A 27356-nucleotide genomic window follows, 5' to 3' on the forward strand; every position below is an offset into this window, starting at 1 on the left:
GTATAAGTACTTTTGCTTCAAAAATGTAAAAAATTATCAAAAGTATATTTGGCTAAAATGTTACTTATAAGTAAAAAGTCAAAAAGTTAGTTTGGAAATGTAATTTACTTTTCTATTTTTTTTTTCTCATAAACCTAATTTTGGGTAAAACAATAGCATTACGTTCATTACTCTATCATTCTTCTGCAAAAAATAAGTAAAAGAACCAAACATTAAATATGTAAATACAAAATTGACTGAGAAATTAAAGCTATTTTAAGAGTAAAATCATTAGGTCATTATTTTTTTTTTTAAGTATTAGGTCATTATTAAATCATAGTATTTAAGCCCAAAAAAGTATGGGACAATTTCTTAGAACCAGATTAATAACCATAAATACATTAAGAATAACAACAAAGAAGAAAAATGAGAATAATAACCATAAATACATTAAGAAAAACAACAAAGAAGAATAATGAGAAGGACAATACATGTAACATTAAAATAGGATACACCACGGTGGAGCTACACTAATATAGGCTACCCATGAAATTAGAAATTTGAAAAGCTACCATGTAGAATAACACGACACTTGATTGATAAAGCGAATAAAAGGAGAGAAAATAGGGGGAGGAATGAGGTGGTTGAGTGAAACCTAAATATAACTAATACAATATCTATGACTTTACTATAGGAATGCTGGATATGAATAAATAAAATCCACAATCAAAGTATCAACCTCGAGCAACATAAATCAAAACTAATTAATTTTATTAATCATTAATCATATGAAGGATTATGTGTACCTACTGTCAAAGAGGCGAAGTGTAGGGTTTTAATTGATTTTATTCGGAATTTTCATGATTACTCTTTTAGAAGATGTGGCGGCAATATTTGTGGTAGTTGTGGTGATGGAAGCGTGGCGGTGGTTGTGATGTGATCGAGATGTGGTAGTGGTGGAGTTCGGTGGCGGAAGTATGGTGGCGGTGGTGGTTTAGGTATGGTGGTGGTGGTCTGGTGGAGGTGTTGTGGTGATGGATGTATGGTGGTGGTGAAGGTACGGCGATGGTCGATATATGGTGGTGGTGGTGGTTGAGCTACAGTGGTGGTGGTTGAGATGCGGTGATGGTGGTGGTTGAGGTGGTGGTGGAGGTGTATGGTGGTACTTTTTGTTGTGGTGATGGAGCGGAGATGAACAAAGAAAAAAAATTTGGGAAAGTAAAATTTATGCATGTGTTTGAACAAAAGTTACTTTACTTTGAAGTCAAAAACTAAAAATCTGAACTACAAAAGAAAGTCAAATTTTAACTTAAGTGAAGTCGGAAATTTTCACGTTAACAAACTAACTTTTTTACTTTTCTACTTAATTAAGCAAAAAAGTAACTTATTTTAGTGCCCAACGACACCTAAAGTCCAACAACATGGGATAAATCTTGGTGATAAACAGCTTCCACCGAAACTCGATCGCAAGACCTCACGAGCTTAAAAGGAATGTCCTACCATTACACCAAATGGTGATACACGTACCCAATTCCATCTGACTAGTGCTGGCTATGGGGGAGCCAAGTATCGACACGCCCAGTTGGCTGGCAATACAGGGTGTTAATACTAAATATTGGTAGCAAAGTTTTTTTTTTTTTTTTTTAAAGAGTAACAAAGTTATTTGACGTTAACCATTATTACTCTGAGGGGTAACTAACTACTAAAAGTTCCAAAAGAAAAAAAAAAAAAAAAGAGTAAAATGCTTTCAATGAGAGTTGAACTCATGACCTCCCGCTTACTAAACGGGTGCTCTAACCAACTGAGCTATGAAAGCTTCACGTCTCTGAAATCTATAATGTCTTTATTCATCCGATTATATAAAGGAGGGATCACGATGACTTCCAACTTTAAAGAGTTTTATTCGAGACTCTATATTTTTTTTCCATCGACGTTTAACAGTTTCAGGTACTTTTCTCAATTTTAGATTCCTTCAAGTTCATGTATATGTCTAATTTTGGTGGTTTTCAGTTGCAGACTATACATAAATTTGTTTTCTTTTTTTCTCTGCAACTTCTGTGTATATACGTTTTCACTGAATAACTCGTATAGATTTCTAAGTAGCATATCATATGTTCGACAAAATTCCTAAACGAAAACATTTTATTTATATAATGAAGATTTGGGTTTATTTTAGTTTCTTCTTGGGTGGAGAACAATACATTGTATACAATGATTCATTTGTTCTAAATGGTAAACGAACTAGTTACACAGGGAGATAGATTTACAAGGAAAGAGTACATAGATACCGATTCGCAAGTCATAAAAAGAACAACCATACAAAGACATGACACACATTATAGGTATACGAGGGTATAACCCGTGCCCGGTGGTGGGTACAAACAGTTTATAGTCTGAATCTTTGGAGATAAATTTGGGAGGTGTAATCAATGTTACCTGGAGTGCAAGTAGCTCCGACACGCGGTATATGTACTAGTATGCAATACACTACCGTATATTTTTTAACTTTAGGGTCTAACATGTTTGGACTTGTTTCCATAATAAACCCTCCAAAATAGAGTATGGGGAATCCGGTACGCAAGGGGCAGTAGAGTATTTGGTAACATCGGCATGTACAAATATATAAAGATGTACAGATTACTTGTTATATCACTGTCATGATCGTTCGTGGCACGCAAGAGTCTTTAACCATTATTTGAATGACTATCTTCTAACCTACATGTGTTGTAAAGTTTCCTATTGCAAGAACCTTTTAATGGAACATAAACCTTAGAATCTCGTAAATCTATTTTCTCAAAAGTAGTATTGATGGGGTAGAGGAATTTAGAAAACCTTTAGGGAAGCTTCTAGATCAAAGAGAAGAAAAACCGCTGCCTAGTCGGGCCTAGGTGCTATTTATGCGTTAGGAGCGACTATGACGACTGGACTAGTGGGCAAGGGATGACTCGCTTTGGAGAAGAAATAAATCGGGGACAGTATACCGTATCTTCTATCTAAGAAAAGTAGTACTTCTCCATGTTCTGACTACTATATCTAAATAAGTTCTATAAGTTTTATTTATTTATTTTCTTGGACACAACCCCATTTCCTCACATTGTTGAGATATCATATATACACTTCCTGGCACTTGTTGCTCACTAGGTACTTGAACTAAGTTTCTGATATACCATAGGATTTAAGTGTGTCTTATGTAATGGTTTTTATGAAATTTTACTTGATATGCTGTTTCGGGTACCAGGATAGAAGGTAGCGTGATTTTCAACTAAATGACAAATTTCAGTTAGTTTTCACTTTAAATCATTAAATGTGAGGAAATGTGATCTAAAACTCTAATAACTTCTAATTGTCTTTTTTCTTCTTTTTGATAGATAACAGAGCGGAACCCAAAGGAAGCCGTAAAACGGTGAGATTGAAGAAACATTGCAGATTGTGGGTTGACATAGTTCATTCAAATGAAGGAAGAAGAAGAAGTCAAGAGGTGCCAAATTCAAGGGGGTATCCAAATTTCATATCTGTTTCAATGAAAACCCAAGTCACGAGCTTCCAGAACAGTTTATCCAATATCTTTCAGGAGTTCATGAACTGTTTCTGCTACCAAAATCCATCTCTGACAAAGATGCCTTACCTCGTAGAATCCACAATCCTGAAGAAGCTGAAGATTTCCAAGTTCAAGAAGGTTCTGACGACGAATCCAAACAACCTCCCCCACCACCTTGTTAACCCAAATTGGTTGTTAAAAAATCAACTAAAACCTCTGGTGGAGCTGTCTTCCCTAAGCAAAATTGGAGTTCTTTGGAGGACTCTCCTTGGATAAATACGTCTGCGACCTTGAGATGCACTAGATTCTGTGAGATTGCACTCTTGTTACGATCCTCCGCAACTTCAGTTCATGACCTTTTCCATGCTTTTGATTCTGCTCTGATAAGACTTCCTCAAGACCGCCTAAGTTCTTCTCGGCTCTCATAAAATGGTATCCACCTCTTCACCCATAAATGGAATTTCGTTGCATTGTTCGAAAAAAGGTCCTGATTGGAATCTCATAAACAGAGGTTACTGGAATCTATCCCATTCTTCTCGATAGGAAAGACGATCTAGAAATTTCAATTCAGGAATATTTTTAGGAGTATGTGCATACGCTTTCGATATTTATGTTACTAAGGATGGGCGTGTTAAGATTATCGTTTAATCCTTGGGGTGCTTTTACATTGCCGCTCTTATTCACTTGGGAAGAGTTGGATACAGGTTTGGAAGAAAAACGAGATTATGTTCATTTTAGGATTATAGAGTCACAATGTGTTGTTAGACCGGGTATGAAAACTGCAGTTCCATATGATTTATCGGATACTAGCTCGGGTAGTGGTTTGGATCAATTCTTGAGGAATGCCAATGAAGAACTAAGGAGGCAGGCTAAGTCTCTAGAAGCTGCTGCTTGAGAATTTGCAAAGTAGAATTTATGTAAATTAATCTGCAGAAGCTTCTATGGAGGTTACTTCAATTTCGCTAAGACTGTAAGTACTACTTTCCTCCCTTTTACTTTACAATGTTATAAAAAATTGGGCGTGCCTTAGCATTCTAATTTAAGAATTCCGGTTGGGGTTCATGTGGACTTCTGTAGGTTGTAGAAAATGTCAAAAACTGGACTTGGTGAAGACGTAAAACATTGATTCTTCCCTAACACTGAACTATGTCACTGCATAATATCCAGTTCAAAATCAAACAACATAGGAATTCTGTTGTTGTGTTGTATATATGTCAAAACAACTAACCCACTCTGTCTTTTCATGTTTAATCACTCATTTACTCTTTCTTACTATATGACTTAGATGATTCTTTCATTTTTCTTTCTCCCTTTTCTAATATGTAGCTTTAGATTGTCCATGATGTTCAATGGCCATGAAATCTTGGATTATAGAATTTGGATTTAATAAGTTTATGATTGACATGAAGTCATGGGAGTTGCTACTACTACCTTTACTTTGTTCAATATTTGCAAGTTAAGTAGGACAACTCTATATCTTGGGCCTCCACATTGTCCTTTCATATTTGGTGTCAATGATGTGTTACATTTGTAGAAAATGAGTTTACGTTGTGCACACGAGTAACACGTAAGAACATTCTCGTAAGGAAAACTCCAATACCACCCTAATTTTTGCTAGTGGCACAGTCCTTGTGACTTGGTTAAGTGACATGGACAAAGGCTTGTCTATAGATAAACCCCGTATTGACTTTTTTTTCCACCCATGTCCGAAGAAATAGAAGAGGATGAGAGAGTGTGAGAATGAAGTAAAAAGGAGCTGAAAGAGTACGAGGAAGAATAAGAAATGAAAAAGAAGAATGAAGAAGCAAATAAAACAAATTAGACCATGAAGTTTAGAGAGATAAGATGCTTATAAACATAAGAAGATGTTTATCAGAATGAAAAAACATTAGCAGTTTAGAGGGAAGTATAGAATGTGAATTGGGTCTATATTTTGGCCCAACATAATATTAAAAGCCACAACAAGACTTACACCTAGAAAAGAATTTAATTTCTCCCGCTCTGTGGACGAGTAAAATCTGAACCAGCACTAGAAAAATGGAACATGTGTCTCTCTTTAAATCATGTTCGTCTTAAGATTTTTGCCGTATACAAATGGGGTAGAAGAATAAAATAGTGTTGAAACTTGGTTAAATTATATTTAGAAAACCTTGTCACCACCACTAGAAAAATTTGTAGGATTTGTCAATAGAAGTCATTGATTTCAAGTTTTCAACTATACTTGAGAAATTTCAGTCTGTAAATATAGACTTACATCTCTGTCTGTCTTCTCACTCTCAGACTCTATTGATGAGATTTACCTAACATTAACTTATTAGAAATCAAATTGACATCACAAATTCAAGATTTGAAATAGACCCAATATTGATTCAGATTCTAGAGCTTTTCTCTTTTCCCTTTTCCCTTTTCCCTTTTCTTTTCCTCCTTTATTGATGTTTGTGTGGACTTGTGGTGGGGTTTAGCTAGTACAGTCCTGTAGAGAGAGGGAGAGAGGGAGAGAGAGAAAATAGACCCTGTCTCTCTCTCTCTCTCTCTCTCTCTCTAATTATCTACTGTCTCTGTTGTATATGGGTTTCTTGCTGGTTGAGCTTTCTACTTGCATGGGATTTGCATGAAGACAATGATGAGAGTCAGAGAGAGAAACCCAATAAGGATTTCTGTGTATAAAGCAATCTAATAAATAAAAAGCTCTGGACAATGAACCAGATTTTCACTCAACCAGCTCATTAAAAACCTTTTGGAGAGAGAAAGTGGGAGCTTTTCATGCTTTCTTACTTGTAATTAAGTACATCTCCTCCCTATATAAACCTTTACTTTTTTGAAAAGTAGGTATACCCATTAATTAACTTTATGGCTTATTAGGTACTAGTACTAGTATAAAGATATTACTTAAGAGAGAGAAAGTTTAAGAAAATTAAAAAGGGTTGTTAGTAGTTAAGGTATTGAAGAATTAAAATTAAAACTAATTAAAAATAAGAACTTTTTGTGCTGCACAATACCCAAGTTTTATAATAGCATCAAAAGAAGGACAAAATAAAACTAGAGAGAAGGAAAAAGTTTTGAACTGCTAAAAGGATTGATGAGAGAGAAAGAATCAAACAATTCATTGTGTTTGACAGAGGATTTTAAACCTCTGAAAGAGAAGATTTTCTCTCCTATATCAAGGTAGTATTACCAAGGAGATAAACTAGTATATTTCTTGATCTTTGTAGAAATATAATATAGTATTTGAGATCTCATGGGTATATATATGCATATATAGATCTTGTTTGCAGAAAGAATTGAGAGTTAAAACTTAAAACAGAGTGAGAAAAAGAAAGAAAGTAAATTAGAGAGAGAGAAACAAAGATGAAATAGTGAAAGGGTCCCAAGATAATCATAATAGTAAGCCAACTTGTATGATTTGGTTTTTAGTTTGTTTTATTTCTATGATTTTATATGCTTATCTTATTTGGTTTTAAAGATTCATTCTATATCATAGTTGAAGAAGATATTATTAGGAGGAAGGATACAAGCAAGCTTTCTAATTTAAGTTAACTTTGGTGACTTGTACAGGACTATAATCAGACTCATACCCCACTCACTTACTCAATCACTGTCACTGTCCAAGATCTTGATTTGTTTCTCTCTCTAAAACTGAGTTCTACTTCCTCACGGCAAGCTTCCTCAGAACCTCTTCCATTGAAGAACAGGAATCCAAAAAAACAGAGTGTAAAGGAGGTAAATGATACTAACTCTTTTTTGTTTTCTAGTTTTTCTTCACTTAGTTTTTATCCAAAAAGTAACTCTTTTACCCTATTTATCTCTCTCTCTATTCACTACAAAACAATAAGCTTCCAGGTTTTACAAAAATCCAAAATATGTTGAAAGAGATGGAAGAGAGAACAGAAACACAGTTTCACTTAACTCCAAAAAAAAAAGTCTGAACTTTTTCCTCTATAAACAAGATGCAAACCTCAAGAATCTCTAACCCACCCACCCACCAGAAATCACCTATGAAGTTTCTCCTCTTGTTAGGTTAGAGAAAGAAAGAAGAGAGAAGATTAAACACCCAACGCAAACACATCTCACAACCCATACTAGATCCCAATTTCTTTCATTAAAGATCAAAGTATTAGTAGAAAACCCAAAACCCATTTCTCAAACCTCCATAATTTGCAGAACCCACCTGCCAAAATCTCATCTTTCTTATTCTCTAACTCAATACTTCAATATTTGCAGAAAAATGAAGGAGTTTTGGACATCATTGGCTTCTGTAATGGGTGTTTTTGCATTCTGTCAGACATTATTGCATACAGTATTTCCTCCAGAGCTTCGTTTTGCATCAATCAAACTCTTCAACAAATTGAGTAATTGGTTCTCCTCTTACTGTTACTTTGATATCACAGAGATTGATGGGGTAAACACAAATGAACTCTATAATGCTGTTCAACTTTATTTAAGCAGCTCTGTTTCCATCACTGGTACTCGTTTGTCCCTCACTAGAGCCTTAAATTCAAGTTCTTTCACATTTGGATTATCAAACAATGACTGCATTATCGACAATTTCAATGGTGTTACTGCTTGGTGGGAACATTTTGTAACTCAAAGACAAGCTCAAACATTTTCATGGAGACCATTACCTGATGAAAAAAGAGGGTTTACCCTTAAAATTGAGAAGAAGAACAAGTCCTTGATCTTACATTCATATCTTGATTTCATCATGGATAAGGCTAATGAGATCAGGAGAAAGAATCAAGATCGTCTGTTATATACAAATTCTCGAGGTGGATGTGGGTCTTTAGATTCTCGTGGTCATCCATGGGAATCTGTTCCTTTCAAACACCCAAGTACTTTTGATACATTAGCTATGGATCCTGTGAAGAAATCTGAAGTAATGGCGGATTTAAAAGATTTTGCAGATGCTAAAATGTTTTATCAGAAAACAGGTAGAGCTTGGAAAAGAGGGTATCTTCTATATGGTCCACCAGGAACAGGTAAATCAAGTATGATAGCAGCCATGGCTAATTATCTTGGTTATGATATTTATGATCTTGAGTTGACTGAAGTTAATACTAATTCAGAGTTAAGGAAGTTGCTTATGAAGACAACTTCGAAATCGATAATTGTGATCGAAGATATTGATTGTTCGATTAATTTGACTAATAGGAAGAAATCTAACAGAACCCATTATGATTCACCTGAGACGAATCTGAGAAATGGGTCTGGTTCAATTGGTGAAGAAGGTGGGAATTCAATTACCCTTTCAGGATTATTGAATTTTACAGATGGGTTATGGTCTTGTTGTGGTAGTGAGAGAATTTTTGTTTTTACAACTAATCATATTGAGAAACTTGATCCAGCATTATTAAGATGTGGAAGAATGGATATGCATATTTTCATGAGTTATTGTTCTTATCAATCATTGAAGATTCTCTTGAAGAATTACTTGGGATTAGAAGAAAATGATTTGGAAGAAGGGTTATTGAAGGAACTTGAAGAAGTGATTGATAAAGCAGAGATGACTCCAGCTGATATTAGTGAAGTTTTGATCAAGAACAGGAGAGAGAAACAAAATGCAGTTTTAGAGTTGTTGGAAGCTTTGAAGAAAAGAGCAGAGAAGAATCAAACAGTGGGGTTGAGAGTGAAAAATTATTTGAATGTTGAAGAGGAAGAACAGGAAAAGAGGGCTTTGGAAACTATTAAAACAGAGGAAGGTTGTGACTTGTTAGAGAAATGCAGTAAAACAGGAGGAGATGAAGAGAAGACAAATTAATGGAAGATTCTCTTAATTTACATGTGTAGAGAGAGAGAGAGATGGTTTGTCATTTTGAGCCTTTGGGTATGAAAAGCTTTAAATTTGGAAGGTTAATTGTAGTGATTGATAAAATTCTGCCTTGCTTGTTTGGTTAAAATTACTTTTTATTTACTTATGATTTTGAGTACTCTAGGTTTCCAGTACATCCCAAAAGCAGCTCCACTACATTCAATTTTTTTTTTTGTTGAGGATCAATGCATTCAACTTGAGTAGTAAGACACCGTAGCATCATTTAATTCTAAAATGTCTAAACGAAATTCAGTGAACGAATTTTAATCGAGTCTTAACGCATAAGAGAATTTGATTTTTTAAGTTAAGCATACGACTCTCAATGTAGTCTTTGCACATCTCCCGGATGGGAAGTATGCGATATTTCAAATGTTTTTGTTTTCTCAGTTCCGTCGTCTAAGCTATAAATTGCAATTATTTTGTTGTTATATACTGTACGATTTTGACAAGTTCATGTAATTTTTTGTTATCTCCGACATAAAGTAACAATATTGTTGCACTTGTAACAAAATTATTGTACATGCAACAATATCCGTTGCACAATGGTGAATTTTTAAGAATATTTATCGTTACTGCTTGACGTATGGGAATGATTAAATTTATTTCTAACTTAAATTATGTATGGATGAAAACGAGTTCTAAAGAGTTTAGTGTTTGAACTTGAGACTGATTCCACTAAAAATCAGTTATTAGTGTATCATACATTATTCTTCTTTGTGGATAAGAAGGGAACAAGTGATGACAATGATAAATTGGATTAGTAGCTTATTAAGTTTAGGGTTATTTTCCTAATGGCCCCCAACTTTGTGACCAGCTTCCTGCCTGGCCCCCTACTTTACAAGAAATATCCATATGGCTCCCTTCCGTTATAACACCGTTACTCTCTCTCTTCCATTTCTTTTCTCTCTCCTCCAGCATGTTTTCTCTCTCTGCCACCTCGTTAAACCAGCCACATCATCGTCTTCACCGGCAGGGTCGCCGGCCGGCCAAATTTCCGGCCGGCGACCTTCAAACTTTTTTTTTTTGTCTCTCTTCTCTCTCTCTCTCTAAAAAAAAACTTTTTTTTTAAAAATCCTCTCACCTCTCTCTCTCTAAACTCCGGCGAAGGGAAACCTTCGCCGGAGCTAGGTCTGTTCATCACGAACAGTCCCTGATCTGGTCTGTTCGTGATGAACAGACCGGACCTTCGCCGGAGTTTAGAGAGAGAGGTGAGGGAATTTTTTTAAAACTTTTTTTTTTTTTTAGAGAGAGAAAAAAAAAAAAGTTTGAAGGTCGCCGGCCGGAAATTTGGCCGGCCGGCGACCCTTGCCGGTGAAGACGATGGTGTGGCTGGTTTAACGAGGTGGCAGAGAGAGAAAAGAAATGGAAGAGAGAGAGTAACGGTGTTCTAACGGAAGGGGGCCATATGGGTATTTCTTGTAAAGTAGGGGGCCAGGCAGGAAGCTGGTCACAAAGTGGGGGGCCATTAGGGAAATAACCCTTAAGTTTATACATTTTACTAATATAACTAAGAAAAAGTTGTAAAGCTTGTTAGGTTTGGATTTTAATGAGTTGTAAAGTTCAAATTAGAAATCTAGATCTTGGTTTATGTGAACAATTATGTTTAAAATATTGAGAGTTGGGAGAGAAGGATGGAAAAAAGTAACACATGCATGTTTCTCTCTTGTGCATGAAAGTTCAACATTTTTCTTCATCAAAAGGGGGCTATTCATTTGTTGTTTTGAGATTTAACTTTGCCTAGAAAATAAGAAGACAAATAGAAATTTGAATTCTTTGAAGATATTTATACACAACGAAGGACTATGAGTATGAATGTCTTGATGAAAATGATCTCTCGAGCCTAAAAACTAGTTGCTCTATTATAAAAGATTTTAAAATATTTTAATCAGTGTACGTAATTTATATTGTATACTCTAATATAAATTGCCAATGTAATTAGAGTGTGTGTGACGTGAACCACAAAATTTGAACTCTTGTATCTCCCACCAATATTATAGGCTGCAATCAAGTTGTTCATTGCTTACACAAATTATTCAAAAGTGGGAAGAGCGCCCACAGGACTTGTAAAAAATCTATCATATTATGGTTAATTGACACATTTATTGATTTGGTTCCTTGAATGAACCCAATTCTCATTTAGTTTAGACAAATGCTAGCCAAAACCACAACCATAGAATCCCAAGTTTAGTTCTCAAATCAAGTACACAATTGACATTTGACAACCCTAATTCAATGTACAAGGCAGTGAGCACAGTAAATAATGATAACAGATTGAAGAGAGAGACTGAAAGGAAGTTAAAAGAGAGAGAGAAGGTAGCTTTTCTGCAAAGCCAGCCAGCCATCCAGGGAAAAAAGTGATCATCATATATTGACAGAAATGAACAAGTAAAGAAGCCCCACAAAGGCCACCACCACAAAGAAGACAAATCAGTCCTCATAGATTACAATCACTCACATCCTCACAACTATTTACTCTCTCTCTCCCTCTCTCTCTAAATACTTTATCTCTCTAAACGATTTTGGAAGTTTTGAAAGAGATATGAGAAAGTGGACTGAATTATTTAGATAACAAATTGCTTGACAGAGTCCCAGCTAAGCTGAGGTGATGAAGGTCTCCTCAAGTAGGTGGATAGCTAGCTAGGTTAGTAACCCCCCTCCCCTCAAGGCCCCAACCCCACTTTCTAGATGTCTTAAGTAGTCAATTTTGAGATATATAGGAACAAGACCACAAAGTACATCTAATTAGGGAATATTAATCATTTATTTCTCCTACTCTTTCAATGAATACTTTTTTCATTGTTTCATGCATTAATGGTATTTGTCATCCAAAATACCTAGACAACTACTACACTAGAAACAACAACAAGGGGGTCATGTTTGTAAGGTTTTTATATTTCTCCTCACAATTCTAGTAGTGGGTTTGGTTTAAAAAACAATAATTCAAAAGATACAATAATACGAGACTACTTAACCAAAAATACAAATTAGGAACGACACTATTAAGCGTACTTTTAGTTCTTCTTGTATTTTCTCCAAACTTCTTTGCAAGGTTCTCCTGGACTTCTGTTTATCTCACTCCGCTAGACTCAATTATTTCCTCCCAAAGTGTTATTACCAACTTCTTTAAGAATGAGCAGAGTGCAAACTTTTTAAAAGAGGAGATTTCCTTAATAGACAACCACGGACGGTTGAAATTACTCAACCAAAACCAAGTATCCTAAAAGCCAAAGAGAAATGTCTTTGGCAACCCATGTTTATGAAAAGCTATTAAGTGGTTGAGCAAAAACAGAAGGGAGGTAGGTCTAAAGTAGATTTCCATTTTACAAGATTGAAAATCAGGCAATTGCAAATGGTTAAAGAAAACAAGATAGAGATTTCACTCTATCAAAAAAATATAATTTTTAGGGGAATTGTCTTTAGAGACCTTTGTTAGCAAGCTAATTTCTTTCACTATCGAAAAACTTACAGAAGTATCTTCTGATATACGACCGATAGGAACTTTTTTTTGCGAATAACTATTTAGATTATTTTTACCTCCCGTTGTTAATTCTCATACTCATCAAACTCTATAGGAATCATATAACATAGAATAGGATGAGGGGGAGAGAGAGAGAACGAATGACAAATGACAATAATCTAGATCATTTTTGGAACCAATCAAATTGGATATAACATTTATTTTTCGATAAACACAACAAATATACTACACTAGAATAATGTCAAATACAAATATTAATGTTTGCTTCTTCCTCCAAACAGAAGTTCTTTTGTTTCATATGTCATATATAACGGACAAACTCGTTAATATATTTGTCTAACGAATGCCATAGACCAAAGAATATAACTTAATTGATTGCGAGCAAACACAAACAGCAATCCCTTTTTTTACAGGATTAACAGTTTAGAGAGAGAGAAAAGGATTAATGTCCGCTACCTCAAGTATATAAAGCATTTCTTCTGAAATCAACATCTCTGCAACTAAAATTTATGCTTCTCAAGCGCGTTCTTTGATGAAGCTAGATTGTAACCGTGCTGAAAAATCAATCACCACACATCACGTAGATACCTTCCATCCATCTGTAGATTCTTCACCAAGCTTTCGGTCTTCGAGTTGTCCAAAGATCCCTGGAAAAACCATAGTTCCGGGTGATATATCGTTAAACAGTTTCCAGTTTTTTTTTGGAGGTTTGTCTTGTAACATAGAATTAAAAAACTGTAACCATTTTATAGGGGTGGTCAACATAACAAACAAAGTGCAAAGTTGTGTGAACCGGAAGGTTCATCTGTGTTCTGTCTACAACCATTTGCTCAGGATGACCTCAGATAGCACCTTCTCTTACATAATGGCTAGGTATTTTGGGCAAACTTGGCGCTTGAACTAGTCAGACGGAGAAGCCTAGGATGAGCTTTCACCAAAAGTAGCCAGGTGGAGAGGTCAAGTGAAAAACTAGGATGGTCCGGCTACGCCTACGCTAAAAAAAGGTTGAAACTGAGCTAAGTGGCCTCGAGTGGTGCCTAAATCAGGGAAGATCTATCTGGTACTTATCTATATGGTTTCAGAGTCAAATCTCTCTTTAAGCGGTAGTGGATGATGTGATCCAGAAAGCTCAGGTGCATTATCCCACGTTGCTTATGTGGATCTCCCACGCCTACGTTGCAAGGTACTCATACATTTGTTTGACCTTTTCTGGTAAGCTTGGGGTGGTTGGCACATAGGCTAGTTAGGTAGGTAGAGAAATCCGCTTAGGTCAATGCCAAGAAAAAACATGTATCGTGTGAAGGGGTACAGATGGTGCAATGAAGGACAATGTGGAAACTGAGGGTTACGTCATGATTCTTGGAGACCTACTTAACCAAAATGAAGGGGTCTAGATGGTGCCTAGATCAAGGACAATGTGGCTGCTATTGAGACACAAGTTTCATCATGATGTTTCAAGGTGTTACTTAAATAAAATATATTAGCGAGAATCACCATATCTCGCAGTAGAAACTTTGTCGGAAAACACAGAAAAGTTAAATATGCATTTCCTTTAGTTAACCCGACAATATTTGCAACTTGGCTACAAATATGAAATTGCGACTGGCATAACTGGTTTGCGTTTATAAGTTTAAGGTCCCTTCTGCTTGATAATTGATTTATAACTCAGACTAGGATATTAGTGAAGTTAAACTGGGAAATCATTCAAGTCAGATTTATGGGCATGCTAAAATGAAAAAATAGCTTGATCTGGACACTCTAGAAACGCTTCGAGCACGCTGATTCATGCTAAATTCGAGTATTTGAAAATACAACTTAGGAGATCTGATCATACCTGTTCCTGGGCAATGGTGTGGAGAGTTCGATGTACGTCTCTAGCCATGCCCTTGGCATCACCACATACATAAAGATAAGCACCTTGAGAGATCATTTCCCAGATGTAGGAAGCCTGGTTGACATACCAACAATATTTGATTAAAATCTCAAACATTTAAATATCTATTATACACAACCACTTGATACCATAATAAGATGAGAATCAATTGTGATGGTTTTGTTCAACTTGGTCTGTTACCTTCTCCGCCATTTTATGTTGTACGTATTCCTTGGTAGCTCCCTCACGTGAGAAAGCAACAACAACTTCGGAGATAGCTCCCTCTTTCACAAAGTTGTTTAGCTCCTCTTCATATATGTAATCCTGTGTACAATCCATAAATTCAATTTGGCAATCAAGGAGGAGGTGATTTAACATCAATTAGAGTAAAAAACAGAAGGATATGTGCAGTTACCATCTGTCTGTTTCTGCATCCAAAGAAGAGGATAGCGGGTCCCAATTCTACACCAGAATTCTTCAGAGCTAATCGCTCCTGATATACAAAATAAAGATTACTTCAGTTGGTGGATTATGACAGAGTATTGATGTAAAAGATGTTCAGATGATAAGAGTTACAAACCTGCATGAATCCCCTAAAGGGAGCTAATCCAGTCCCAGGACCAATCATTATAATTGGTACTGTAGAATCAGCAGGAAGTTTGAAGTTGGATTGCCTGACAAAGATTGGTGCCCAGCTGCAATCATGGTTTTCTTCCAAAGACACAGAATTCTGCAAAAACAAATTGAAGTGATGGTGTAAAACACGGTTAATTACAAACCTTTGTATTAAAAGGCCATCTTTGTGCTAAAAGTTTTCATACCATCCTTGGGAAAAATAACCAAAATGGAAAATTCAGAAACAATAAAAGAAAACTCAACCACATATCAGCACACTAAGACCTGGACAATTGTGAAATGCACGGTAGATGTTTGTAGATTAACAATTGTGAAAAGAAAAAGAACATAATTGTATAAGTACACAGTTCAATTAACTGACCACCTCAAGAAATGCACGAGGTCACTATATATCCGCTATATTGTCGGAAAGATGAAATCAGATTTGAAATTTAGCTATCTCGGATGCTAATGGCAATTCGAGGGTTACTTGTTCTTCTGAGAAAAAAAAACATTAAAGAAAAGATGGAGGATTTTATAAGTCGCGTAGAACCCAAGGGATATTTATAGGCACCTCAAGCATACTAGGCTTACTATTTACTAGCACAGTTTCACCAGGAGACTTCAAGGGGAATCCCTATGACCCTCAATAGTAAAAGGTAATTGGGTCCTTAAATAGGCCATCATTATAAATCATCAAATGCAGTTTAAAAAGATAAAGTGAACATAAAGAACAAGCAAAATATGTACCTTCATCCAGGTTGAACACACTCCTTTGTGAACCCGACCTGCCGGTGTTTTTTCATGCACCAATGCACATGTGACATGAATCCTAGATGGTACCATCCTGCAACCATATAAAATTTGAGATCTTAAGTTCATCACTACAGGAAAACGGAGATAGTGATATAGAGTAGAACGAGACAGAGAGGTCCCATTCAGTGACTCAAAACAACAAAACAGAGGGAATTTCACAGACCAGGGCTTCTAAACTTCCAACGTTTCTGGCAGATTGTTCCCAAGGATTAAGTGAGGCTGCTTTAGTTCTTTTTATGTTTTAAACTTTTGATACTTGTTGCTTTTCTAGCTATTTTCATCACCTTATAGAGTATCTAGTTTCATTTAGCCTCTTAACATAAGTTTCTTTACACCCGCTAGGCTTTTTCCAAGAAAAGATTTCATTTGTTTACTGACAATCCTAATATATTTTTTAAAAAGTGAACAAGTATACTAGGAAAAATGTAAATGATATAATGCGAGAAACCCTCAGAAAGAAGAAATGTCTTGGAGATACGTAAAGATGAAAAACAGAAACGACCAAAAGGGCCCCCTTTTAGCAACTCAGAATAAAATACGCCATAATTTTGCTGCAAAAGCTTCCAAACTAATTATATAGTTAAAAGAGAAAATCCGAGTACTGCCCTTGCCTCTAATGATAAAAAGTGAGTTGGACGAAATATTTGACTAAGTCCAGACCCAACCTTTTCTTCTACTAACAGTCCTAATAAATGTGATAAAAGTTAAAGTCCTGTGATTTTCAGCAGTCAAATGAATTTCTTAGGTTGGGCGCTAAGACTGGTAAGACTGGTCTCTCTCTGTTTCTGTAACTCACAACCACAAGCATATGACACAGGCTCTCCTTGTAAGTACAACTGAAGGAATTCAAAAAAAATCATATTGACCTATTGGAAGATGAAATAGAATAGTATCTTGGCAGCAAGCGAGGAGCTACTGCTGCAAAGAAAACCCCAATTGGAGCCTTTGCTGATGGGAATTCAGCCATGACCTCTAGCAGACTTCTCTGACTAGCTACTATCCACTGGGCGTATTCGTCCTGCAGGATAGAAGATGGCATCACTTGTATAAGTAAGCAGAATTAAGCAAAGAAGTAGTTGGATTGCAAGGTTCAGAAATATAGCTAACCTTCCCAGCAGGAGACGCAAGATACCTTAGTCGCTCCGCTTCCTTTGGATCGGATGCATAAGCAGCCAAAGCATGCAGAGCAGCCTGAAAAACAAGTTGTTCATTTGGGTTAACAAATCTAAATTAATCTAAACAAATTTCACGAAACCTAGAAGTGATCAGAGAGCATAAACTAAATGATTGACACCAACAACTACCTTCTTGGGAGAATTCAACAGATCAGCGTATCGTGTTAGTGCTGTTCTTAGAGTGCAGGGAGTTGGAAAAGGAGGAGCTAGAGCGCTTCCACTAATGGGTGAGCCGTCCTCTTTATCGACATGGATTGAAAAAACGGTGTCTGATGAGTAACCCAATAGCCTCTCTGCTTCCTCGACAACTTCAACACAATTCTCAGAGTAAACACCGACATGGTCTCCTGTTTCATACCTGAAAAGAGAGGGAAAACACCAATTGAGAACCCTTCATAGAAGGATTACAGAAATTATGCAAGAGCTAAGAAACCTGCAAGGAAATGTACATAACTACATATTACCATCTCAGAACTTTCTTTTAAGGAACTTACGTGAGCCCAGTGCCAGAAATGTCAAATTCCAGATGAATACAAGAACGATCAGATACTGGAGTGTGAAGCTCCTTCTTTACAACGACATTGGCTCTTCATAAGGGAACAAAATAGATGTCAGTTCACAGAATGAATAAATAAATCAGAAAGTGAAATTCAAATAAAACTTTAGCAAGTAAAAACTATCAGTAGTGCACTTGAAAGATATCCTTGACTAAATTTTTGTCCTAGATATTCAAGCTGTCCAGGAAAACACGTGACACAGAAGGTGCATGAAATAGACAACCTCCACTGTTAAGTTGTTAACATTAAAGAGCCATCCAAATGTCAAACAGCCATCTAAAGGTATTAAGAGAGCAAGTTGAACTTTGAAGAGCTGAGCAACTTGAAAGAGTGATGTATTCTACAGTTTTACCCTACGTACCCTTGGTAGGAAACCAGAAGGCACCAGCTTCTCCAAATGGTTTTCTTAGCTCTGCTCTAGTACTCGTTTGAAATATCCCTTCTTACCAAAGATTACCTTCTTAAAATAAGAACTTAGAAAAATACAAAAGATATCCAAGTACCTGCATGGGTGTTGAACGTCGTAAACAGTGTAGCCATTTGCATTGCTCCAGTTTTTGTCTTGTAGTGATGCATCAGTAGCATCATGGAATACTACCCTGTATTCTGGTACGATGGCAGTGTAAGGAGTAGAAACAGATGTTTTATCACTTTCATCAAGGAGCAACTGATCCAATTCAGGCCATACCAACTCCCGCCTGGAACAAGATAAAACATGAGAGATTTAGAACTAAAGAATGAACGAACTTGAAACATCAAAGAGGTAGAGTTCTTCATACCACGCAGTGAAATCATCTTCTATGCATTGATCATCATCTCCTAGACCCACGGGAACAATACGCTTCCCACCTATCAAAGTTAAAAAAATAGCACTCTTAAGTATTTCACCCAAGAAAAAAGGTAAGAAGCAGAGCAAAAGCCACAAGTTCATGCACAGAGGACAAGATGGTTGTTCCCAGTGTTGGTCTCCCAGATTCACACTAGAACAAAAATGAAGGTACAATCTAAAGGGTCTGACCCAATGTTCATCAAATAGTAACGAAGGATAATACATGAAGTAATGGACCACGTAACCTAGTTGCATTTCTTCTAAAAGAACTCATGCAACATCTCAGAGAAGGAAACCTGCATTTTCTGAACCATATACAAATACCTAACATTGTACCATTTAACTTTAGTTGGAAGCCGATCGATTAACTACTAACTAAACTAGGATCCACGTGGTGTTACATCTAAGTCATTAGAGCTTGGTAAACTGAATGCAAGCAGTTCTAGTCAATTTCCAGTGATTGGTAAGTGTTGGTTTATAGATGTTCGGTAAAATTGGTCAAATAATAGTTAAGTGAGTTTCTCCATTAAAATGTATATAGGTACATTTGAATACAAAAGTGTGACTGTTGTATGGGGCTGTAAGTTCCTTACTTTACCAATAACATTGTTTTATTAGGAGTTAAAGCTGGTTTTTCCATAACTTACATTATTGCGAACCTACAGCAATATAAGGAGTACCGGGACAAAATTATCCACCCATTACCCGATCATTAAGTTCACAGTAATCATCAAACTATTAAGATCAAACATCGAAATCGTCGCGGAACCTACCCTGTTCAGTGAGTATCTCGTCCACCTCCTTTGCCACCTGTTATTAGAACAATATTAGAACCCAAATATTAATAAACTAAAGTTTTTAAAATCACGCAAGTAAGTAATTGAAATGGTGATCGAAAGGGACCTTATTGAAATGCTCATACTGTCTATTGCCTAGACCGAAGACACCAAATTGAAGATTCTGGAGCCACATTTCCCTCTCTTTACCCTGAAATATTACCATATAATCAGAATTTATCCTTGAAACTTTTCAACAAAAACTGAAAATTCTCAAAACCCTTACCTCTGTGAACCATTTATAAAATCTTGCAGCATTATCTGTAGGTTCACCATCTCCATAGCTAAAAAATCAGAAGTAATCAAATATTTAGGAACTTTTCCTCTAAGAAAAATCAAAATCTAATCAATAGAATCATAAAAAACCAAATTGTAACTTACGTAGCCAAAAAGAAAAGAGCTATAGTTTCCTTTTTCAATTTCTCTTCGAATTCATCATCATCTGCTCCGTAATCATCCTAAAACATAACAAGTCCATGAAGATTGTTAACTTTACCTATCTTAAACAACCGATTACACAATTAAAATTTTCAATTTTTCAACTAGAAATGTAAAATTACCAGATCAATCACTTTAAAGATTGCTTTTTCATATCTTGCTTTTGCTTCTTCAGCAAGTGCCTAAATCACATCAAAAACAAATTCTCAAATCAATCAATCTTAACAATTAAAAAAGTAGTTCAACTTTTTGATAAAGTGAAATCAGGTTTTAGAAATGTTACCTTTGCGAATCCTTCAGCTGTACCAGTTTGAGTACCAAAGAAGATAGTAACCTTCTTCTTTCCATCATCAACTTCAGGTTCTGGTTCCTTTTCAACGATCAATTTCTGAGTTTCAACAATTTTACTCGACTTATTTGAAGATCTTCTCCAAACGTAGAGAAAACCACAACCGATAAAAACAGCAATAGCAGTTGTTAAGATCATTAAAATCTCACGATTTTCAATCAAAATAGCAGCACTTGAATCTGAAGAAAAGTTCGACGGATCCAACTTTCCATTAAGTATCGAAGAAAATAGATCAAACAAAGAGACTTTAACCGCAGTTTGTTCCATAGTTTTTCAAAAGGTCAAACAAAGACGATAAGTTTCAAGGATGATGATGAGCTTCAGTGTTTCTGATGATTCTTCTTCCTGAAGTTGAAGATGATTGAATTTTCTCGAATGCGATTGGAAGAAGAAGATGATGACTTTTTAGAGAGAGAAAGAGTGTTTTGTTTTTATTTCTCTCTCTCTCTCTAGTTCTTTCTGTGGTTATGAGAGTCAGAGTCGTGGAGGAAAATCTCTGATGAAAGAGCGTTGGAGGAAAGGAAGGTGTTTTTATTTGTTCCAGCAACCCCAACCAACGCTCTCCAAACTAGACTGGTTTAATTCACCTACCACACTAACTATGGTTTTACTTCTTCTAGTTAAGTTTTGCTTCCATGAGTTTAGGGTTATTTCTTGTTTGGTCCCCAAAAGTATGACTAGTTTTCCACGTGACCCTCTCAACAAAGAGAAATACCAGAATGATTCTCTTTTAGCTTTTGAAATTTTACGTCTGTTCGGACGTTAGGTCAGAGTTAGACGTAATTGACTTTTATTATTACAGTAATAAAAAAAATTAGTTCTCTCACTCCTTTCTCTTAATAATTTTAATCTTTTGTTTTTTATTCTTCGTCTCACCCACCACTATTACCACAACCAACACTTCATTTCATCACGACTTCCACAGATACCATCGCGACCCTCATTATCATCATCGTCATCCATTCTCCTGTCTCTTTCTGAAATCTCATGGGGGTTTTGCTCGAACAAATGAAATAAATAGATTTGTTCGAGAAAACAAAGAGATGTCAGTTCAGATATACTAAAATAAACACCATTAGGTTTCAATTCAGATTTATTCGACCTGAAACCCTAGGGGATATCTTCAAACAAAAACCTCAAAGGGTTTTTTCAGACAAAACCGCACAGAGTTTGAGTTCAAACATATCGGAAAAAACCCAATGACTTGATGAGGTTTACGTTTGAACAGATCAAAGAAATTCCATGGGGATAGTGATTTGTTCGAACAAATACCCCATGAGATTTCAAAAAAAGATAAATGATGGTAGTGGTGGCGGTGAGATGAAGTGGTGGTTACAATGGTGGAGGTTCTGGTGGAGATGGTGGTGGGTGAGAAGATTAAGAATGAGATGAAACTGAAGAACAAACGACAGATAAACTGCTAATAGAAATGAGAGAGATAAAAAAATTAAAAGATAGGACTAAATGTCAAATACAACCAACTCCCACCAAAAAGTCAAACGGGCGGAAAAAAAAAACAGAAAGGGGTCATGAAACGGATACATTAACAAAAGTAATGCTTATCAAAAACACAAAATTTCTAGAGAAGCAAAAAACTCTAAAAACTAATCTGATCGTTTCGGTCATGATCAGTGGAAGATATAACATAAAGACCAAACTCGTTTTAGATGAAGATAAATGAAGAAAAATAAAGAATATGAACAATTACTATTCTCTCTGTTTGTTTGTAGTTGTATAGAGTAATATGGGGGAATATATTAATTATATTTGGACCTTTTACTCATTACAAAAAATATTTTGAAAAATTTAGACTAAAGAAAATTTGTGAACTAATTGACTTCAAAAATGTCAGCAATGGCTATTAGCCTATTAAAATCCCTTGAATGAATTTTAGAACTACTTTCTCCTCGTTGAACTTATCTTTCTGTTTATTTTAACCTGAATTCATCTTGTGAAGGATAGAAAATTTTGACCAATTCAAAATTTGACCCAGAAGAATGAAAGGGACAAATTATTTCTGTTTTCTGGCAAAAATTAATAAAATAATAATCTTGTTTTCTTACTCGAAGTGTAAGTCATTATATAAACTTTTCAACAAAAAAAAAAAGTCATTATATAAACCAACATGTTTGCATCACTGTTGAAATTTAGGAGAATAAATTTAAAGGTTAATTCTGTTTTCGTCTTCAATTTGTGACCAAATCACCGTTTTGGCTTTCAGAAGTGTCTAACATTTCAATTTGGCCTTCGAGGCTAAAATTTTTTCGACTTTTTCGGGAACTACTCTTCGGGGTCAAAATGAAATTAACTCGAATTTTTTTTTTAACAAAATAAACTTCGCCTCATTATCTTCTTCCTTAAGGTGGTCGGTCGACCAAAATTTTTGACGACCGGCTAGTGACTGTATGGGCAAATATCCGCCCAACGAAGTGCTTATAGAATAAGAGAACAACCGCTTCGTAAGGATAAAATCCGCGAGGCTCGATAACAAGACTTGATAATGGCCTAAGTCGCTGCTATGGCCGTCGAATCCATACCCGCTTGGCACTAAAACATATCTGACACGTGTCACGCGGTAGCCACCTGCCAGTATTAAGTTGTCTTACGGCCAGAGGGTTATTGCCCAATCCGTAACCACACTGGTGGTAAATATTCTGTATCTACCACTTAAAGACGGACGTTACCGGCCAGTAGGTTATCGTACACGCGGTAACATCCTGACCGTCTCTCAAGAAATTGAAACACTCATCTGATGGTCGATACATCATATTCCCTATCCCTTAACGTACCTCCCAGTAGTCTGATCCATCTTCTCTCTAACATTCTCTCCGATAAGCTTCTCAAAGAGCTTCTCACTCTCTCAAAGTCTCTGACTTATTGTCTTAGAAGTTGGGAAATAAGAGCTTGATAGTTTCTCGTTCGACAGTAACTAGCTAGTCGTATCAACACATCCTCATACGACCACCACATTATCGCATCATATAACCCCCCGGGTCCAACCCTTCTCTCACCCAACAATACCGAGTTCGCCATATCAACACCATTCTTATACGACCACCATCTTACCGCGTGATCTACTTACGACCAGCAGCTTACCGCAAACCCACTTACAATCAGCAGGTTATCGTCACGATACCGTTACCATTACCCTCTTCATTACAGTAAGTATAACATTACCGTGGAGATCTGTTCCGACAACTCTACGAGCCGCAACACCTAAGTACTCCGACGACGGTTACCCTTCTATCGCCCACTTTAACTTTTTTATTTATATTTGACCGAGTATCTGACTTGACCGTCGGAGCCCCCTAAGGCCGGCACCATCCCGGTGTCCTAGAGGCTTCACGATTTCTTCTCTATTTTTGTGTGCAGGTTCTTTTCGACGCGTAGCCGGTTCCCGAAGCATCCGATCCGACTCGACAAGACTTCTGACCGTCAATCCGTTGACTGTTGGACTTTCTGACCCGTAGACATTTTATCGTCTACAACGACCTTCAAACTCAAAAAAAAATCTTCTTCTTTTATCTCTCTTCTCTAGAGTTTGGGAAACCCAAACCCTAAATCTGGTTTAGGCAAAACCGAAACCAGATCTGAAGCTTCAACAACCCTAGTTTGGGTTTTCCCCAAACCAGATCTAGGGTTTGGGAATCCAAAACCCTAGAGGAGAGAGAGAGAACACTAAAGAAGAGAAAGAAGAAAAATTATTATTTTTTTAAGTATGAAGGTCGCTGGTCGACCCCGAAAAATTTTGATCGGTGGACGACCTTATGAGAGAAGATGATGAGGTGGCGAGAGGGATGAAGTGGAGGAAAGAGGTGACGAAATGGAGGAGAGAGGGAGGGATGGGGTGGAGTTTATGTTTTTATTTTATTTTTTGGATTAATTCTATTTTGGCCTCCGAGAGTAGTTTCAGAAAAAGTAGAACTTTTTTTAGACCAAATCGAACTTGTCAGAGCTAAAACGATGACTTGCTCAAAAATTGCAGGCAAAAACGAAATCAACCCAAAATTTAAGGTATGCATGGTGTACTTGTCATATCTTATTAGACATAGTTAACATCTTCTTTATAGTCTTTTTTACATGAAATTACAAGATTGTTTACATTTTATTACATGATATAGAGACATCATAAATGTATAATATGAAAATGTATTATAAATTATTGCGACAAAAAAAAATATATTATGAATTTAATAGACACTTTCAACAAAGAAAAAATTAATAGACGCCATAAGTGTCATCATAAAATTAATCTTGAGCCCAGGAGGCCAGATAAAATTCTTAGAGTCATCTTTTATTCATATTTTTATTTATTGATATTTTTAACACAAGTCAATAAATGATGAATTTTCACCTCAAGTAATCAAATTTGTGGCCAATAAAATTTTAGAGTATATGAACAACCAACAGAGCAACCAATTGTTTACTGTTTTTTTTTTTTTTTTTTTTTTACTTGACTAAACATTGGTTAATTTGCGATTGGTAAAAGTTAGAGGAGTCAAAGTTGCAAGCAATTTTATGTTTTAAGAAATACTATATTTTCTAAAGTTATTTTGCGATTGGGCCACAGATAATACTCGTTATTAGATTATGACACTCATTTTAATTCTAAATATTTCAATGCTTGTTGTCAAATTTTAAGTTATAGTTTACAATTAATTCTAAATTCAATTTTGCTTAGTTAAAAACTCAAACATTTATAGTTGGTCCAACTTGGATTCCAAATGAATGAGTTATAAACAAATTATTGTGATATTCGAAGAGGCGAGGAGCGGTTGAATCCTTTAATTTTTTTAAGATCAGAGATCCAATATGGCGATTGAGATGTGAGGAGGGGATCAAAGTGATCCGAGGATCATGATGTTGGGTGTCTCCAAGGACAGATACGTTGAGGACCTAATGGTGGGTATTCGGGGTGTTGGATCAAGAGAGATCCGTTAAGATCTAATAGTTCGGATCGCACCAGAAAACTTGACTGTTGGAAGCATCCTTACTTCTATACGCACTCATCCGAAGTGTTGCCAATACCAAAAACAATGAGAATCTAGCAAACAAGATGCCAAAGTTTTTCATTTAAGATTCATATTTATAGAAGCATTTAGGATGCTATGATACCAACACGTTAGTTGTTCGTACTACTTGTTCGAAGTTCATACGCATTCATAAATTCGAAGAGTTTTTAATCGTCAAATTTAAAGGTACAACTACTATGTCTTGAAAGACAAACACCAGAGTGAGTTTAGTATTAATACCATCACGTTCATTGTCTTAAGTAAAGAGACAATTCGACTGAACTTTCTCCGATTCATCTTTAAATTTTAGTTTTACTGTTTTTTTTTAATTGGAAAAAAAAATTATAAGTTAATCTGTAAATTTATCCAGAAAGACGCATTGAAGTATATCCCTCTTTTCACATATTCTTGTTTTCAGCGTATCATAAGAACAAGTTAAATACTCCATGTCAATTTGTATTTAACTAGTTAGCGATGTCCGTGACTTATTTTAAAATAAAAAATCACACCTTAGATCAAATAAATAAATAACTTATTTGTGATTTTGTGGCAAAATAACTGTTTTGTCTGAATCAATAAGGTCATGTGAGAACTACTATGTCTTTATATATTGATGTCACAGTTCAATCACAAATAAAACTTCCTAATCTTCAAATTGATATTCTATCATCTTCATCAAAAAAAAAAAATTGATATTCTATCAACTGAAAGTCATTTAGGTCCCAAAAGATCTATCTACCCTGTGCTAAATTGGTTTGTGTGCATATAGTTTTAGCCCACGTTTATTGGCATTTCAGCTTTAGACGTGCGTCCACATGAGGTTGATTGGCCAAAAAGCTTCTATTCCGGGATTATTGATACACACGTGAAGCACGTGTGTCATGGAACATGGGAGCCCATTCTAACTCTTGACTTATCACATGTTTATGACATCTTGTTTATTTATTTTCTTTTTTGAGAAATTGTTTATTTTATTTTTTAACATTCATGCTCTCAATATATAATAAGGTTGAAGTTGGCTCACGTTCAAACAAATAATTTGTCTGATTCCAGCGTTTTCATTTAAAACGTCTTGCATGAAACCTTATACTCTCTCTGTCCCATTTTATTTGGTTGTTATTCTTTTTATGGATGTCCTACAATATTTCTTCACTTTTTTTTTGTTACTTTCATTTAATTCTTAACATGATGAAACTTTCAAAACTACCTTTCAGTCAAAACTCAAAATGCAATTAAAAGGTTGTAACTGGTTCTACACTACTACCAATATTGTGTTTAATGAAATACTCTATATTAAATTAGGGTAATTTAAAAAAAGTCTTTATATTTGTTAACATTAAATAACATATCCTCATAAGTTGAGTTCTCCAAAACTAGAAACAAAATGAGACGGATGGAGTACATTGTTTCATTTGTGGGATTTAATAAAATATTATTTTTATTTTTGTACAATGGGATTTGAGGAAAGTTATATAGGCGCACTCGTAAGTATTTTAGCCGCCTCCTTTCTTCATAAGCTCCTCTTTAAATTTGTCTTGGAAAGGGTATGGGGCGTCTGTAAAAAATTTCAAAATTTGGTTCATATTTCTCCTGTAAAAAGATATAAGAATGTATTAGATGTAACTTGTATCTGTAGGGCATGGACAGTTATATCGAATATATCATTTGAAGTTGTGTGTTGATTGTTTTTAATTTTTATATCATCTCTGTAAGTGAAAAGATAACCAGAAAGTGGACGGTAGGTATGGCGTAGCCGGTAGGTAAGGTTTACCAATAATTTGATATTTTGTGTAAGTCAGTTATTCAAATCTACGTGATTGTATTAGTAATGTTTTCTTACTTTTTAATACTCCACGTTTTAAACTTTCTTATTGAGAAATCAACATCAACACTTCAAACTAATTGACATTATTTTTTAATTTAATTTAATTTTTTGAAATTTAACTTTGACGTACGATAGTCGTTACAATGGCGTAAATACATCAAAGATGTGATAAGCACGGGAACTGCCAGATTAAACAAGAACATGCCTAAAGCCCAACTAAATTATGGCCT

The 27356-nt window shown here is 35.6% G+C and overlaps 2 protein-coding genes and 1 non-coding gene across 6 annotated transcripts; 1 reads left to right on the forward strand and 2 right to left on the reverse strand.

Annotated features, from left to right (window-relative positions):
- Window positions 1-1644: 1644 nt before the first annotated feature.
- Window positions 1645-9386, forward strand: LOC147564314 (P-loop containing nucleoside triphosphate hydrolases superfamily protein). 4 transcript variants are annotated; one of them, XM_086644989.1, is made up of 4 exons: window positions 1645-1926; window positions 3348-4487; window positions 7073-7237; window positions 7739-9386. In XM_086644989.1, exon 4 carries the CDS (start codon window positions 7743-7745, stop codon window positions 9270-9272), a length of 1530 nt encoding a protein of 509 aa, XP_086501115.1. In that variant the 5' UTR covers window positions 1645-1926; window positions 3348-4487; window positions 7073-7237; window positions 7739-7742; the 3' UTR covers window positions 9273-9386. The 4 variants fall into 4 exon arrangements, with proteins under 4 accessions (XP_086501115.1, XP_086501117.1, XP_086501116.1 ...); XM_086644991.1 differs by lacking the exon at window positions 1645-1926 and having other exon boundaries at window positions 3348-3949; window positions 4027-4487; XM_086644990.1 differs by lacking the exons at window positions 1645-1926; window positions 3348-4487 and adding an exon at window positions 6349-6901.
- On the reverse strand, window positions 1722-1795 carry TRNAT-AGU (transfer RNA threonine (anticodon AGU)). The gene has a single exon. It is a non-coding gene; the product is annotated as a tRNA-Thr (tRNA).
- Window positions 9387-12967: 3581 nt separating the features above from the next.
- LOC147564316 (NADPH--cytochrome P450 reductase-like) lies at window positions 12968-21707 on the reverse strand. Its single transcript, XM_086645001.1, has 18 exons — window positions 20224-21707; window positions 20063-20122; window positions 19884-19960; window positions 19729-19786; window positions 19570-19653; window positions 19440-19476; window positions 18617-18686; window positions 18341-18535; window positions 17775-17867; window positions 17410-17638; window positions 17213-17296; window positions 16972-17123; window positions 16040-16136; window positions 15255-15404; window positions 15090-15167; window positions 14876-14998; window positions 14636-14749; window positions 12968-13448 (listed from the first exon to the last, which is right to left on the reverse strand). The coding sequence occupies exons 1-18, from the start codon at window positions 20554-20556 to the stop codon at window positions 13368-13370; spliced, it is 2115 nt and encodes a 704-aa protein (XP_086501127.1). The 5' UTR covers window positions 20557-21707; the 3' UTR covers window positions 12968-13367.
- Between the last annotated feature and the right edge of the window lie 5649 nt (window positions 21708-27356).

Source organism: Eschscholzia californica, unplaced genomic scaffold (assembly GCF_041429995.1).
Source record: "Eschscholzia californica isolate CP2 unplaced genomic scaffold, dmEscCali1.0.p SCAF_1, whole genome shotgun sequence".
Taxonomy (NCBI): Eukaryota; Viridiplantae; Streptophyta; class Magnoliopsida; order Ranunculales; family Papaveraceae; genus Eschscholzia; species Eschscholzia californica.